The 15,353-nt window shown below is 41.5% G+C and overlaps 7 protein-coding genes across 7 annotated transcripts in view; 1 reads left to right on the top strand and 6 right to left on the bottom strand.

Annotated features, from left to right (window-relative positions):
• LOC311241038 (histone H1-like) overlaps positions 1–15,353 on the top strand; it is a gene marked incomplete at both ends in the record, with an annotated part of 359,561 nt that overhangs the window by 326,016 nt on the left and 18,192 nt on the right. The gene's annotated exons all lie outside the window — the stretch shown is intronic.
• LOC311241055 (histone H2B-like) lies at positions 3,106–3,480 on the bottom strand (the record flags this gene model as incomplete). Its single annotated transcript, XM_084329733.1, has 1 exon — positions 3,106–3,480. One exon carries the CDS (start codon positions 3,478–3,480, stop codon positions 3,106–3,108), a length of 375 nt encoding a protein of 124 aa, XP_084185859.1.
• Positions 4,302–4,685, bottom strand: LOC311239812 (histone H2A-like; the record flags this gene model as incomplete). Its single annotated transcript, XM_084328261.1, has 1 exon — positions 4,302–4,685. The coding sequence occupies one exon, from the start codon at positions 4,683–4,685 to the stop codon at positions 4,302–4,304; it is 384 nt and encodes a 127-aa protein (XP_084184387.1).
• On the bottom strand, positions 7,019–8,441 carry LOC311241041 (histone H1-like; the record flags this gene model as incomplete). Its single annotated transcript, XM_084329716.1, has 1 exon — positions 7,019–8,441. The coding sequence occupies one exon, from the start codon at positions 8,439–8,441 to the stop codon at positions 7,830–7,832; it is 612 nt and encodes a 203-aa protein (XP_084185842.1). The 3' UTR covers positions 7,019–7,829.
• Positions 10,826–11,236, bottom strand: LOC311239804 (histone H3.2; the record flags this gene model as incomplete). The annotated part of the gene is made up of 1 exon (XM_084328253.1): positions 10,826–11,236. The coding sequence occupies one exon, from the start codon at positions 11,234–11,236 to the stop codon at positions 10,826–10,828; it is 411 nt and encodes a 136-aa protein (XP_084184379.1).
• LOC311240807 (histone H2A) lies at positions 12,372–12,755 on the bottom strand (the record flags this gene model as incomplete). The annotated part of the gene is made up of 1 exon (XM_084329395.1): positions 12,372–12,755. One exon carries the CDS (start codon positions 12,753–12,755, stop codon positions 12,372–12,374), a length of 384 nt encoding a protein of 127 aa, XP_084185521.1.
• LOC311239811 (histone H4) lies at positions 14,372–14,683 on the bottom strand (the record flags this gene model as incomplete). The annotated part of the gene is made up of 1 exon (XM_084328260.1): positions 14,372–14,683. The coding sequence occupies one exon, from the start codon at positions 14,681–14,683 to the stop codon at positions 14,372–14,374; it is 312 nt and encodes a 103-aa protein (XP_084184386.1).

The following is a 15,353-nucleotide window of genomic DNA, read 5'->3' as shown; positions in this document are numbered from 1 at the left end:
TGGTGAGATGGTGAGCAGTGGTGCGTTATTGAAATCATCTGGGGTGACGAATGCTCCCGCGAATGCGCATTTAATGTCCCCTCGCTTGGGCAGACTAAAGACGGTGCCTAATTGCCTCTACGAATGGAATGTAGACATGACAGGGGGTTTCAATGGTGACATGGGACTTCTCTCTCTCTCTCTCCGGTCCTCTGTTTCCGCCTCCTCGTCTCTCTCTCTCTCTCTCTCTCTCTCTCTCTCTCTCTCTCTCTCTCTCTCTCTCTCCGCTCCTCGGTCACATTGTAACGCTAACGTGTACTTTACTATGGAATATCAGAAGAAACTACTCAACCTCGGCTGTCTTTAACTATGAATGAACACAACACTCTAACTCACCATGTTTAGATAATAAAGTACTCAACCTCCACTGTCTTTAACTATGAATGAACACAACACTCTAACTCACCATGTTTAGATAATAAAGTACTCAACCTCTACTTGTCTACTGTCTGACTGAACACAACACTCTAACTAACTTACCATGTTTAGATAATGAAGTACTCAACCTCTACTCTACTTATTGGTAAATACTGCTCAGAAAAGTTAGGCCCAAATCTGTCATTTTATGTTGTATGACACACATCTAGAGAAATTGTGATTAGATTTGAAGCATTGACATTACGAGTGGAAAGAGTGGAGAGAGCATTTGTTGAGGTCCAAACCATAGGGGATGCCTGATGAGCAGAGTACCATTTCAGCCAGATGTGGAGGCTGCATATCCTGCTAAACATGGAGGGAGAGGGGACCGGCGATGATCAGTATTGCTGAAGTCATATTTTAGACTTCCGATTGCTAGAGTTTGATGTGAAATGTATTTAACATATAACGTAGGTATGGGGTGGTTCATCGTTTTCATTATAATTATATGAGCCTGGAATGTATTATTTATCAAATAGCATTTCCACTTTGAAAATGCTAAAATAAACATTATCCATGTGTATTATAAAGATCAATAATGTATTATTGATAAGGGTTCTAATACAGCAGGTGATATATTCATTTACTGTATAATTGTGATGTACAAGCTAGAATTCTATCCAATCTAGCTACTTGTCAACAAACTAAAACTCACAGGATTTTGACAGATATATAATTTGCAACTTAATAGCCATCCAAATTATAATTACAGTTGCTAGTCATTTATTAATCAATAAGTAAGATAATACAATTCCATCTCCCGACAGACGCCCCTGCCATGATAATATCTGTACAAACTAAATGTAGGACATTTTTAAATAGAGAATTTTAAAAAGGAAATACCCGGCACTCAATAACCACTTTGATGATTGATTGATTGATTGATTGAAAACTTTATTAACAGATTGTAGAATGGGTACAATACAGTACAGCTCAATACACACAATTGTTAAGGGGATGCAGACCAGAGAAAGACTTTCGTCTTGTTTACATCAGGGTCCCCCATTTTCAATTCATCAGGACATATATGACATACATGACATACAGATAGTCAGTACTGCTACATCTATACATTTATGACATACCAGATTTGCAAATACAGTACTGTTTGTGATACAGAAGGAGTCAAGAAAAGGGAGTATATACATTTGACGTAGAAACTGTACATTGGAGGAGGTTGTGTGGGGGGGGTTGGGTACATTGGGATATTGACAACCATACTGGGTAATTTACATTGGAGGTGGTTGGGGGGGGGGGGGGCCGGGGGGCACACTGTATAAACAAGTAATACTGTACATTGAGGGGGGGGGGAGGAGACACTGTACAAACAAACAAAATTGTACATTGAACTATTGACAAAACCATACTAGGTAAATGACTGTACATTGGAGGGGGTTGGGTTAGGATATTTACAGGGGCCAGTGTTGAATTGCAGTCTCCCGTAGGTGTCCCTTGAGAGAGGTTTTGAAAGTGGGTAGTGATCCACATTCCTTTACAGCTTTGGGTAGGGCGTTCCACATTGATGTGGCATAATTGCGAAACGTGTTTAGTCCCTTATTTGAGCCGAATCTGGGTTTAACATGATTTGTGGAGCTCCCTCTGGTGTTGTGATCGTGGTATTCACTGACCTTTGGGAAGTATTTTGACATGTACATGGGTACCTTGGTCGTGTAGTGTATCTTGTAGACCAGGCCCATTGCAAGTTGTTGTACTCTGTCGTCTACTCTAAGCCATCCTAGGTTGTCAAAGTGGGCAGGGGTGAGGTGGGTTCTAGGAGTAAGGTCAAGCAGTAGTCTGACCAGTTTGTTTTGAGATGTTTGTAATTTTGTTTTTAGCGCCTTTGAGGTGCTTTGGTACCATGAGGTGCAAGCATAGTCGTAGTACCCCTGAATGAGTGCTCCTGCCAGAGTCTTCAGGGTGTTCTTGTTTACCAGAGAGGAGATCCGGTACAAGAATCGAGTTCGTTGGTTGACTTTTTTTATTACATTGGATGCCATTTTGTCACAGGAGAGATTAGCCTCTAGGATGGAACCCAGGTAGGTAATTTCATCTTTCCTTGTGACAATATTGTCACCCACTGTAACTGAGAAGCCGTCGGTCTTGCTGAGTTTGTTATTTGAACCGAAGAGAATGGACTGTTTTGCCCATGTGTAATGATAGTTTGTTATCAGCGAGCCATATGCAGATTCTGCCTAGTTCCGAGCTGAGGGTTTTTTCAACCTGTAACTTGTTCTTGTCAGAGACCAGCAGGGCTGAGTCGTCCGCAAACAGGAACAAGTTGCAGTCACAAGCTGACGACATGTCATTTGCATAAATTAGGAACAGTAGCGGTCCTAGTATGCTTCCTTGTGGAACACCACAGCTCACTGTGAGGGGGGGGATAGGGTACCGTTTACCTCCACCATCTGTTCCCTCCCCTCAAGGTAGGATTGCATCCAGCTCACTGATAGACTATCAAAACCAATTGCTTTTAGCTTGTCAATCAGAATGGAGTGATTGACCGTGTCAAAGGCCTTTTGTAGGTCGAGCATGACCATGCCGCGCGAGGATGAACAGCGCGATCATGAGAATAATAGGAATAACTCTCTCACGACAGAGTGGATGGCTCTTAAAAGAGCCTTTGGGTTAATCTTCAGTGAACAGCGTAGTTTACTTGGAGCTAGTGTACTTGGTCACAGCCTTGGTTCCCTCAGAGACAGCATGCTTCGCCAGCTCACCGGGGAGCAGCAGACGCACAGCGGTCTGGATCTCCCTGGAGGTGATAGTGCGGCGCTTGTTGTAGAGAGCCAATTTCGAGGCTTCTCCAGCGATGCGCTCGAAGATGTCGTTAACGAAGGAGTTCATGATCCCCATGGCCTTGGAGGAAACACCGGTGTCGGGATGAACCTGCTTCAGAACTTTGTAAATATAAATGGCATAACTCTCCTTCCTGGACTTTCTGCGCTTCTTGCCACCCTTTGCAGTTGTCTTGGTGACGGCTTTCTTGGAGCCCTTCTTGGGCGCTGGCTTGGCTGGCTCAGGCATGATGATCAGTCGGGACTAAACAGCAATGAATGTGGAAACATAAGCGCACTGCTGCCTCTTTATAGGCCAAATTATGCAAATACAGCTGCCTGGCTTCGTGTATACGATTGGTTGAGAGGCTTTGTCGCACATTTCCCGCTCACAGGAAACTATTTGCGCGCAAAGCCATGATAACCCAATTATTATTTTAGCAAAACTCCATAGCCACACTTGATATTAAGCCAAACAATAATCGACATGAAACTGCATTTTTCCAAGACAATGCTCTCTGGGTGACATCTGTCACTGCTTTGACTTACAAATATATATATATACACAGACACATTCATACATATACACGTCTGTACATACCTGCATATAATCCTTTTTACATGTATTTGGCATTTTTTGTAATTTAATTAATTTGCTGTAATCTATATATATATATAACCCTTACTATTTATACCGCTGTCCAGTATGACTAACTACAGTTTTTTTCAGTCAAAATTAATCATCACTTGACCGCATTTATAATTTATATAATTATATATTATAATATATAATATATAGTTAAGCCTTCAAAAACAGGCACAAAAACACTGCAGACAAACACATTAAACATTGCTTCTAAACAGCATTGTACAAGTGTACCAATTAGTGAACACGGTCAAATGTTATGCATTACGTGTTTATCGTCTTCGTTACACTTATATCCGAGGTAGCGAGACAACGTAAGTTACACAACCAAATTGTATTTGGACAAACGGAAATATTGCATCTTCAAGAAGAGGTGGGTGGCTCTGAAAAGAGCCTTGTGGAGTTTGTCGAAGAGGCTAAATAATTTACTTCTTGGCAGCCTTCTCGGTCTTCTTGGGCAGAAGGACAGCCTGGATGTTGGGCAGCACACCACCCTGAGCGATGGTCACTCCTCCCAGCAGTCTGTTGAGCTCCTCGTCGTTACGCACGGCCAGCTGCAGATGACGGGGGATGATACGACTCTTCTTGTTGTCACGGGCAGCGTTTCCAGCCAACTCCAGGATCTCAGCAGTCAGATATTCCAGCACAGCCGCCAGATAAACCGGGGCACCGGCTCCAACACGATGAGCATAGTTGCCTTTACGCAGCAGTCTGTGGACACGACCCACGGGGAACTGAAGCCCGGCGCGAGATGAGCGAGTCTTGGACTTAGCCTTCACCTTTCCTCCTGTCTTACCTCTTCCAGACATGATTCAGGTTATTCTAGAGAATGATGAACACAGAATAATGTGGTAAACACGCCGAAGAGCCGTCTTTATATCCTCACTAAGGTTCGTGCTTATTGGTCAAATATGGCTCCGTGCATTATCACCCAATCAGAGAAGGACTAACAGAGATAATAGGGATTGGTTTACATTGTTGGCGAACTTTTCATACGATCTCTCCACCAATGATACACGCAAACGTAGGCGGTGAAAGACAATTATAATAACAACGTAGATATTGTTATATCAGCGTATAAGGCGCGCCCCACAGAGCCGACAATATACTATACTATGAATAATAAACTCATAGACAGGCTTATTGGAATGTCTTATAACCTCTAACATAATACCAGGCCTGTTATGATGCCTTTATAGCAGAAGGAGGAGAGATGTTTTTCGACCTATTCTCATTATTGGATCAGCGCTCAGCCTGTTGGACAAACCGTCATAATTGTGGGCTGACATAACATGTTGTGTTAAACAAATAAAAAGTGACGAAATGCAGATACTTTCTATATACCGGATTTCAAAATCACATTGTATTGTCAATTTTATTTGCTATAAATGCACCCAAACTATTTAAAAATGCATGTATGTCGAGTCAAGGGGGCACTTAGTGTCACGATAAAACAGTATGCAGATTACATGTCTCGCATTAAACACAACACCAGAATTATGTTAATATTATGGAGCACACCAAGAGCTAATAACTCAATTATTTTAGCAGAAGCAATTAGATTACGGAAGGAACTAGATAATAACCCAACGCCAAGTCTTCATTCTAGTGGAATGGATGCTGTTTACAAGTACCACTTGCATTATAACTGGTCTTACTTTGTGCCATTGAAAGAAAATCCCAATTTGGCTAAACAATCAACGTTCCTAGTTTGTGTAGTAATTTAAGGCTGTAAGGCATGTTATTTCAGTCTGTTCCTATAGTTATCAAGACTGGATTAACGTAATGGGAGACTATTCAGTTTCTTAATTTTGGAATTAGTTACATATTACAATAAATGTAATGTAATTAACTTTAATTGCATCCCCTTAACAATTGTATGTATTGTACTGTACCCATTCTGCAATCTGTTAATAAACTTTTCTAATAGATTGGGTGTAATTGGCTATAGATACCAAGAGAAAGGGGGATACAATCAGATACAAATCTATCAACAAATTTGGGAACATGGGCTTAGTTTCAGTCATGGGTAAAATAACATACATACCCTCATCTTGCACATTGTTGTTTTATATGCACTTATTTTTATTACATTTTGAGTTCTTCACTGTAATATAATTATGTGACCTATATGTATATGCTAATACATGTTGTACCTCCCCTCCTGTTATGGTACCGAATGTCCAAGGGGATCAATAAATGAATATAATATCATGCAATTTGCAGTTTGTTGTGCTTTAGCCAACAAGAGATGCTAGTATAAATATCAGAATTAAAGTGATGACTTTAGTATAACTGATGTTGAAATAATTAGTTAATGTAATGTACTTTTCATGATTACGGTGGTGGCTCTTAAAAGAGCCTTTGGGTTATGAATGTAGGGAGAGAAAAAAAAAGCAGGTTTAAGCGCGCTCTCCACGGATGCGGCGGGCCAGCTGGATGTCTTTGGGCATGATGGTCACCCTCTTGGCGTGGATGGCGCACAGGTTAGTGTCCTCAAACAGACCGACCAGGTAAGCCTCACTGGCCTCCTGAAGAGCCATGATAGCAGAGCTCTGGAAGCGCAGGTCGGTCTTGAAGTCCTGGGCGATTTCTCTGACCAGGCGCTGGAAAGGCAACTTGCGGATCAGCAACTCGGTGGACTTCTGGTAACGACGGATCTCTCTCAGCGCCACGGTACCGGGCCTGTAACGATGTGGCTTCTTCACGCCGCCGGTAGCCGGTGCGCTCTTACGAGCAGCCTTGGTGGCGAGCTGCTTCCTTGGGGCTTTGCCACCGGTGGACTTACGAGCGGTCTGCTTAGTTCTAGCCATTACGAGAAACAATGTTTTCTTCTTCACTCCAACAAGAATAATACGCTGCTGTGCCGTAACTCTGGCCTTATATAACTAACGTGGAGGCGCAGCCGTTTCTGATTGGTCTCCACTCTGGGAGTTCGTTATTCCGCCTACATCTCACACGATTATTGGAGGACTGGTCTTTTGGAAAAACCGCCAACAAAACGTCTTTCCTGATTGGGTGAGAAAACACCCAGAAAATAAAACGCGACTCTCCAACTCGCTGATTAATTTGAACTGAAAAAAAAAAACGATGGGTTTGATTGATTGATTGAAAAGTTTATTAACAGACTTTCGACCAGAGAAAGACTTTCGTCTTGTTTACATCAGGGTCCCCCATTTTCAATTCATCATACTGGACAGCGGTATAAATATTATATATATATACAGATTACAACATGCACAAACATAAATTGACCACAATGGCAGCAATTTGTGTATTACTGCAATTTTTGGGGCTCAACTCACTATCTGAAGCGGTGCGACTGATTGAGACCATTTTCTTTACCTGCCAATGTTGCTGGTCTCGATCACTAATCACATAAATAAATGGGTAGAACTACAAGTAGTGTTTTGTAGCTGTGCCCGTTTCATTTAAATCGTGGGGGTCCATAAAAGAGCCTTTTGTGAGAGACAATGTTCCACTTATTCTGTAGAATAATGGTTGCTTGTAGATATTTAATGTGAGGTAGTGGGGAACATAATATGTGCCAAATATAGTGTCAGAGCGGCCATTTACGCACAAACATAAATGCACCATAATGATAGCAATTTATGTATTTCCACAATAAAGGACTCAACTCGTTGTGGTATCTACGTTAGTATAGGACCAACTGATCAAACCGGACTTTGATTAGTCCAATTAAGAACCTAGATCTGATCTAGCTTTTTTGTGGTATATTCTCTATTGTCTCGCGTTTGCTTTGTTGCCGTGCTGGTGCTGGAAGTAACTCGTGGAAATCAACAATCCCAAAAGTAATACTAAGTTATATACTTCGATAAGCCCCCTTCACTTCCACACACTAGATAAGAGTACAATATTGCTTTTCATGGAAGTGGTGGGTGGCTCTTAAAAGAGCCTTTTGTTGAATTAAAGACAACGTTCTGTTCAAACGCTTATCTCTTCTTGGGAGCTCCTCTCTTAGCTGCTTTTGGCTTGGCAGCCTTAGCTGGGGCCTTCTTGGGCGCAGCGGTGTTTTTCACCTTCTTTGGGCTCTTGGCTGCTACCTTCTTGGGACTCTTGGCTGCTACCTTCTTGGGACTCTTGGCTGCTACCTTCTTGACTTTCTTGGGAGACTTCTTGGCGGCAACAGGCTTCTTAGTTGCCACCTTCGTGGGCTTTTTGGCCGCGACAGGTTTCTTGGCTACTGGCTTCTTGGCTTTCGGAGCGGCTTTCTTTGCGGGCTTTTTGGCTTTAACCTCAGCCTTGTTGATCTTGAAAGAGCCGGAGGCTCCGGTACCTTTGACCTGGACCAGGGTTCCTTTCGTCACCAGACTCTTGATGGCCGTCTTAACGCGGGCCTTGTTCTTGTCCACGTCATAGCCACCGGCAGCCAGAGCCTTCTTTACGGCAGCAAGAGACACGCCGCTCCTTTCTTTAGAAGCAGATACTGCCTCGACGACCAGGTCACTGACGCTGGGACCTGCCTTCTTGGGTTTGGGAGCTGCCTTCTTCTTGGCAGCCTTAGCGGGAGCGGCGGGAGCTGGAGCTGGGGCGACTTCTGCCATCTTCTCTCGTTCTCTGCTGCGAAACAAAAGCTGAAGTAACTAGGAGGAGTAGGAGCGTCAACAGACTGATAGTGTGGCCGAGGCGGGGGGCTGGTCTTAAACACTGCATGAGAGCCATGTAGACTCAACCAGCCCGGTCCGCCTCTGTACTGTCAAAATGTTCTGTCGCTTGTGTTTTCTCTTAGCATAAAATAGTTAAAATACACAACTATGAAAATTGCAGAAATCTAACGCCAAATGTCCCAGCTAGTAGACACATGTCCCGTCAGAATCAAACTATTTGGAGAAACATGGTTAATCTGTGAACGCTCCAAAACAATAATGTGTGCCGTCACCACTGTTGTGCAGCTACTTTTTTCTTGTATTTATCTCTTACAATTCTTTAGAGTAAATTAGAATCCGACAAAATCTCGTTTTCCAGCGAGCCGAGCTACCTGACAAGGGACTGAAAGAAAGATGAGTAATCTGGGGTGACGCGTTTTGTTTTAAATGGGTGACTTTTCGTTGTTGGTAAACACAGTCTTTTGTTGGTGGTGGCCTGTAGTGTGGGTGACCTCGACTTCCCTTGAGTAAGTGGAGGTTTAATGTGGCCTATATATGGATTAAAAAACTGAAATTAGTCCTACCTTTATGAGTATGTACCGTATACAAGAAACATAGCTACATTTAGCTTTTTGTTTACAATACAGGCTTTAAGAGACAACTGAAACAACATCTAACAGCCCTACGCCTGCACATTATGTACATGTAGACACACACATACCCATAGTTACTTTTATTTTTACTTTATTGTATTTTTAGTGACAGGAATATTAGTAGCCTATCAAATAGGTTGTAAGAGTATATGGTTTCTCACTGCTTGTGAATTGAGTGCACATTTAATATATAGTGTTATGTAATGTATATTGTACTATGTATGATTTCATTATGTTTAGGAATGCGGTATCATGTAATATGTTTGATAGAAAGTATATTGTCACTTTTTGATTTTTAATTCCACTTGGTTGCTTGTCTGAACATGTCTTATCTGTAACATGTGTTATGTGTGGACCCCAGGAAGAGTAGCTGATGTTTTGCATCAGCTAATGGGGATCATAATAAAATCATACTGTAAGAAAGAAGTACACAAACAGTCCATGCAAGGCCTCTATTGTTAGTGTCTATTGGTGTAGTACATGTTGATACATTCTGAAGAAATGGTTCAAGGAATGAAACATACTATGTTTCTAGTCTACTACCTGTACCATAGTGGGGCATTGGTTTATACACATGGCCCATGGTGAGACCCAGTCCTGTGTAAATGTTGGTGTCATCTGTTTAGTAACCCAAACAAGAGGAAACCATCGGCTCAACTCAGCATCATCAGAAAACATCTCTTACAAAAATGTATCCTGGCATTCCTATGATAAAAAATTACACCATGTACCATTGATATCATGGTTTTAAAATGGACTATACCATGTTATGAAGAAATGGTTCTTTTTTATTGCTTTTATAAAACGGTTACCAAGTAGCCTAATATGAAAGTAAGATTTACACTTACATTTATTAATACATAATGTTCAAAATAGAATTTACTTTGATTTACATTCATCTGTATGCTGCGATTTATTGTGCACCAACTGGCACAGGCAGAGATAGTATAAACAGCAGACTTATTTCTTGAAGAGGTGGCAAGATGGTACAAGGCAGAGCAGATTGCTTTGAGCTACCCCGTTTTTTTTATCCACTTTTTCTCCCATCCCAATTTCGTATCATCCAATTCAACCCCCCCCCCTGTCACGAACGCTGTTTCTTGCCTCCCACAAGCCGGCTGCAATGTGGACTAAGTCATACATAGCACAAGTCCCCTCCAAAGTATTCATGAATTCAAGGCATCACAGTATGAGTTGATATGCAAGTTATACTTTTTGGGTTAAGTTCTCATTTAGCCAGTAGAGGGCAGAAGAGTCTCAGCCATGAGTTTGTTCTGCTTTACTCTCTTCTTGACACAGGGCTTTCATCGAATTACATTCCAAAACTCTGTTGTACTCCCCAAGATGTTATTTTATATTTTAGAACTCGAGGGATGATGATTATCAACCGATTTAGTCTAGTTCTACATGTGCCATTTAGGAGTTATATACTCACTATAGTGAGGGCATGCATGTACTTTGTACACCAACTCATTGTATTACACTGATACAGGCATTTGATCACCATGTATTTGTCCCTTTAAAATAAAACCGCGTAAACATTGTATAATAACTAAACGATTAGTTAAATTTAAAAAAAGTTATATATATATATATACACACACACACAATTTAATAAGGAATATACTTTCAGTTATTGAAATGGCTCTTAAAAGAGCCTTTTGGTAGTGAATATACGAGGAGTCTTATTTAAGCACGCTCTCCACGGATGCGGCGGGCCAGCTGGATGTCTTTGGGCATGATGGTCACCCTCTTGGCGTGGATGGCGCACAGGTTGGTGTCCTCAAACAGACCGACCAGGTAAGCCTCACTGGCCTCCTGAAGAGCCATGACAGCGGAACTCTGGAAGCGCAGGTCGGTCTTGAAGTCCTGCGCGATTTCTCTCACCAGGCGCTGGAAAGGCAACTTGCGGATCAGCAGTTCGGTGGACTTCTGATAACGACGGATCTCTCTCAGAGCCACGGTACCGGGCCTGTAACGATGGGGCTTCTTAACACCACCAGTTGCCGGGGCGCTTTTACGAGCAGCCTTGGTAGCAAGTTGCTTCCTAGGAGCTTTTCCTCCAGTGGATTTACGAGCAGTCTGCTTGGTTCTAGCCATTGTGCTACTACTTCAGTTAATTCTTTCTAAGATAGAAGAAAATAATGTAACACAATACTACAAAACATGGCTTTATATTGTCGGTTCAGTGGGGGCGCGTCTTATGCTGATTGGTCTATATCTGTGTCGCCGTTATCATTTCCTTTCCAACGCCTAAATCGCCGTCTATCATTGGTGGAAAGGTATATGAAAAGTCCGCCAAAATGTAAACCCAACCTCCTCTCCGTCCGTCTCTGATTGGGTGATGATGCACAAAATATATTTGACCAATAAGAATCAGCCTTGCACGAACGTTAGTGGGGCATAGAACCTAGATTAAACTCACAGGCAGGTTTTATCATCTGGATAATCATAATGTTCAAATGATGATGTGATGAACACATATTATGCAGGTGCATTATTAGGATCTGAATAGTGACATCGACGTCATCACATATCTCTATACCTTGTTTATTAATTAAATCGTGTTAATTTCCGGGACATAATTTGAAAACAATGAAAGAGATTCAGTTAAAAACAGAAGGACATTCTAATTATATGGCTGTGAACCACTTCTCCACTAGAAGTTAGCACAATTAAATAATGTATTATGATAATATTCTGGGTTCACTCTCTCCTCTGGTATCTCCACACCAGTTATGGAATTCTGGACTAAATCATATCCAATACATATAATATCAGATGTGGGTTCCTGGGACAACAAAGGTGGTTCCTGGTCTATTTTAGTATCAATGAGGGTTTTTGACTAACGCAATGCTGTTTTAGATTCGATTCAAATGTAGCCATTATAATACAGCACAACTAAAATGTTTGGCATCCAACAAGAGTAGTGCAATAGCGATATTTAATGAAGTGAGTACACAGGGTATAACATTATATACATGGTATTATGAATTGTATGATATATTAGATGTAGGTATAGAATTGTGCATTGTTCAAAGCGACTAACTAGTGACTATACCAAGATTATTCAGTAAGGTGATTTGTTGCTCCCAGGTGGAAATTGTAGGTGTGAAGACAGTACATTTAAATAGTCATAATAGGCATGGTTATAGATAGAAGTATTGCTTTCTCGGTAATATGTGGGTGGCTCTGAAAAGAGCCTTTGTGGAGTTTGTCGAAGAGGCTAAATAATTTACTTCTTGGCAGCCTTCTCGGTCTTCTTGGGCAGAAGGACAGCCTGGATGTTGGGCAGCACACCACCCTGGGCGATGGTCACTCCTCCCAGGAGTTTGTTGAGCTCCTCGTCGTTACGCACGGCGAGTTGCAGATGACGGGGGATGATACGACTCTTCTTGTTGTCACGGGCAGCGTTTCCAGCCAACTCCAAGATCTCAGCGGTCAGATATTCCAGCACAGCGGCCAGATAAACCGGGGCACCGGCTCCAACACGATGAGCATAGTTGCCTTTACGCAGCAGTCTGTGGACACGACCCACGGGGAACTGAAGCCCGGCGCGAGAGGAGCGAGTCTTGGCCTTAGCTCTGGCCTTTCCTCCAGTCTTGCCTCTTCCAGACATGTTTATTATTCTCTTACGTTAAACGAGTTAGAAAATGAATGCAGTGAGTTGGAGAGTAACCTTTTATAGTCAGTCAGACTTGTGTTTTCTCACCCAATCAGGGGAGATGTTTTGTTGGCGGTTTTTCCAAAAGACCAGTCCTCCAATAATCGTGTGAGATGTAGGCGGAGTAACGAACTCCCATAGCTGAGACCAATCAGCAACGACTGCGCCTCCGCGTTAGTATGGCCAGAGTTTCGTCACACCAGCGTATTATTCTTGTTGAAGTGAAGACTAAAACGTAGTTTCTCATAACGGCAAGAACTAACTAACATAACTGATATAATAGTTATCGATTACACTGCTGACAAGTAATACATATGACCCTATGGTTAAAAATAAATACAATCCGAACTATCATGTTTGCTCCTTGTCTGGACTCCATTTGGGTTAAGCCTGCATGCTTTCCCCATTTCCAAAATGGTTTCGTCAGTGTGGTCCGGTACTGTCCATGGTGCTGAAACAGGTTAGCGCCCTTTAGATTTCCAGTGCCTACAAGTAGCGAATCCACGCTTCCAAACAATTTATTTTTATTTTATTTGTTCTTTTAGGGATTTATAATAAGGGCATTCATGTACTTTCTACACCAACTCATTGTATTACACTGATACAGGCATTAGATCACCATGTATTTGTCCCTTTAAAATAAATCAAATAAACTAAAACCGCATAAACATTGTATAATAACTAAACTATGCGTTTTGTAAACAAAAATAAAAAAATATTTCCAGTGCCTACAAGTAGCGAATCCACACTTCCAAACAAAATGTTTATTTTATTTGTTCCTTTAGGGATTTACATACCTGTATACTATAATCTGTACATATTCCTTTCCTACTCTTACTCGTTACCCTTACCCTGCTTGCCAGTATGTACCATAGTGTCTTTATAGTTTCAAGTTTCTTTAATAGTTGTCATACAGAAGTACAGAATACTGATCACTGTACATATTAATACTACAACTCTGTACAGTACATACATCTGCTTAGCACTATTACTCAGTTGTACTCATTTATATATTTTATAGCTAGTTTATTCACCTGTATACATAGCATATTACTATTGCATTTAACTGTTATATTTGCACTATAGTTTGATGCCTTCTTTACATTGTACTGTAATTGCATTGTATGATTTCAATAGATTTGAATCTAATATATTACTTACAAAGTGTTGTACGAATAATCTTGAGGCATATCAATTTAATTGTAATTGTTCACATATTCAGGAAGCCCTGCTGTGAGATGAGACTAAGTGTACTGGTCACTGAAACGTCTTTCACTGTCGTCTTCTCACTATTAAAATCACCATCAGTTATTTAGTTTTACATTATATGTACACACTGTAGTTACATGGTAATTCCAATGCAGGAATAACCTAGCAACATCAGGAACCGTAGGCATTGCATCAGTGACTGGATTAAATTAAATGCTAAAACAAATTCGGTGCTATGCCTGAGACAACTCAGTTTAATACTTTTCACAAATAAACGTATGTAGAGTGTGCTCATTCAGTGATAAGGTGGGTGGCTCTGAAAAGAGCCTTTGGGTTTTGGATAGTTAGGGTTGAATGGAAGTCTAGCCGCCGAAGCCGTACAGAGTGCGTCCCTGTCTCTTCAGAGCATAGACCACATCCATGGCGGTCACGGTCTTTCTCTTGGCGTGTTCGGTGTAGGTGACGGCATCACGGATCACATTCTCCAGGAAGACCTTGAGAACACCACGAGTCTCCTCGTAGATGAGACCGGAGATACGCTTCACTCCGCCACGACGAGCCAGACGACGGATAGCGGGTTTGGTGATTCCCTGGATGTTATCACGAAGCACTTTGCGGTGACGCTTAGCGCCCCCTTTGCCAAGTCCCTTACCTCCCTTTCCTCTTCCACTCATTGTAACGTATGTAAGAAAACAAACGAATGTAGCAACTGGCCAACCGCCTGCTTCTTTGAACCCTCTCTGAGGACGTGGTTGAGACCAAGAAGCGCGCGCAGGGACAAATGTGGAGGGAGGGTTTGAGGTTTACGTCTGAACATGTTTTGAGGAAGTGTTGTTTTCCCAATACAATACATCATCCTGAGAACCAGGGGAAAAAGTGTTGTCACTTGTATTATTTTATTTTTAACCATTTAACATATATATATATATATATATATATTTTTTTTTTTTTTTTTAAACTTAACTCTATTCATATTTTACAAGATGTGCACTGTAGTGCACAACCGGACTTCATTGATCGTAAAACAATAAGAATCATACGAATATTTTGGAATTATGAAAATTGCATCCACATTCACATTGTCTTTTAACTGGCCAAAAGTGTGTGTGTGACAACGAAGAAAAGAAAACTTCTAATTTGATTCTTCTGAATTGTTCCTGTAGCAGGCAGGCCCCTTTTCTGAAGTAGACCAGTGTTCCTCTGGGAACCGTGTCAGTCAAGTACATGACTGAATTACCACATATTCCCATCTGTTCATCTGTGTCATTCTTCCACGTTTGCTCTGATTAAAAACCTCATATCCCTACATTTGGTTTTGGCCCATGAAGCTGTCTTTATCAACTT

Source organism: Notolepis coatsorum (assembly GCF_963971535.1).
Source record: "Notolepis coatsorum genome assembly, chromosome: 14".
In the NCBI taxonomy this organism is placed as follows: Eukaryota; Metazoa; Chordata; class Actinopteri; order Aulopiformes; family Paralepididae; genus Notolepis; species Notolepis coatsorum.
The sequence above is the reverse complement of the archived record's forward strand: the minus strand, read 5'-3'. Positions and strand labels throughout refer to the sequence as shown.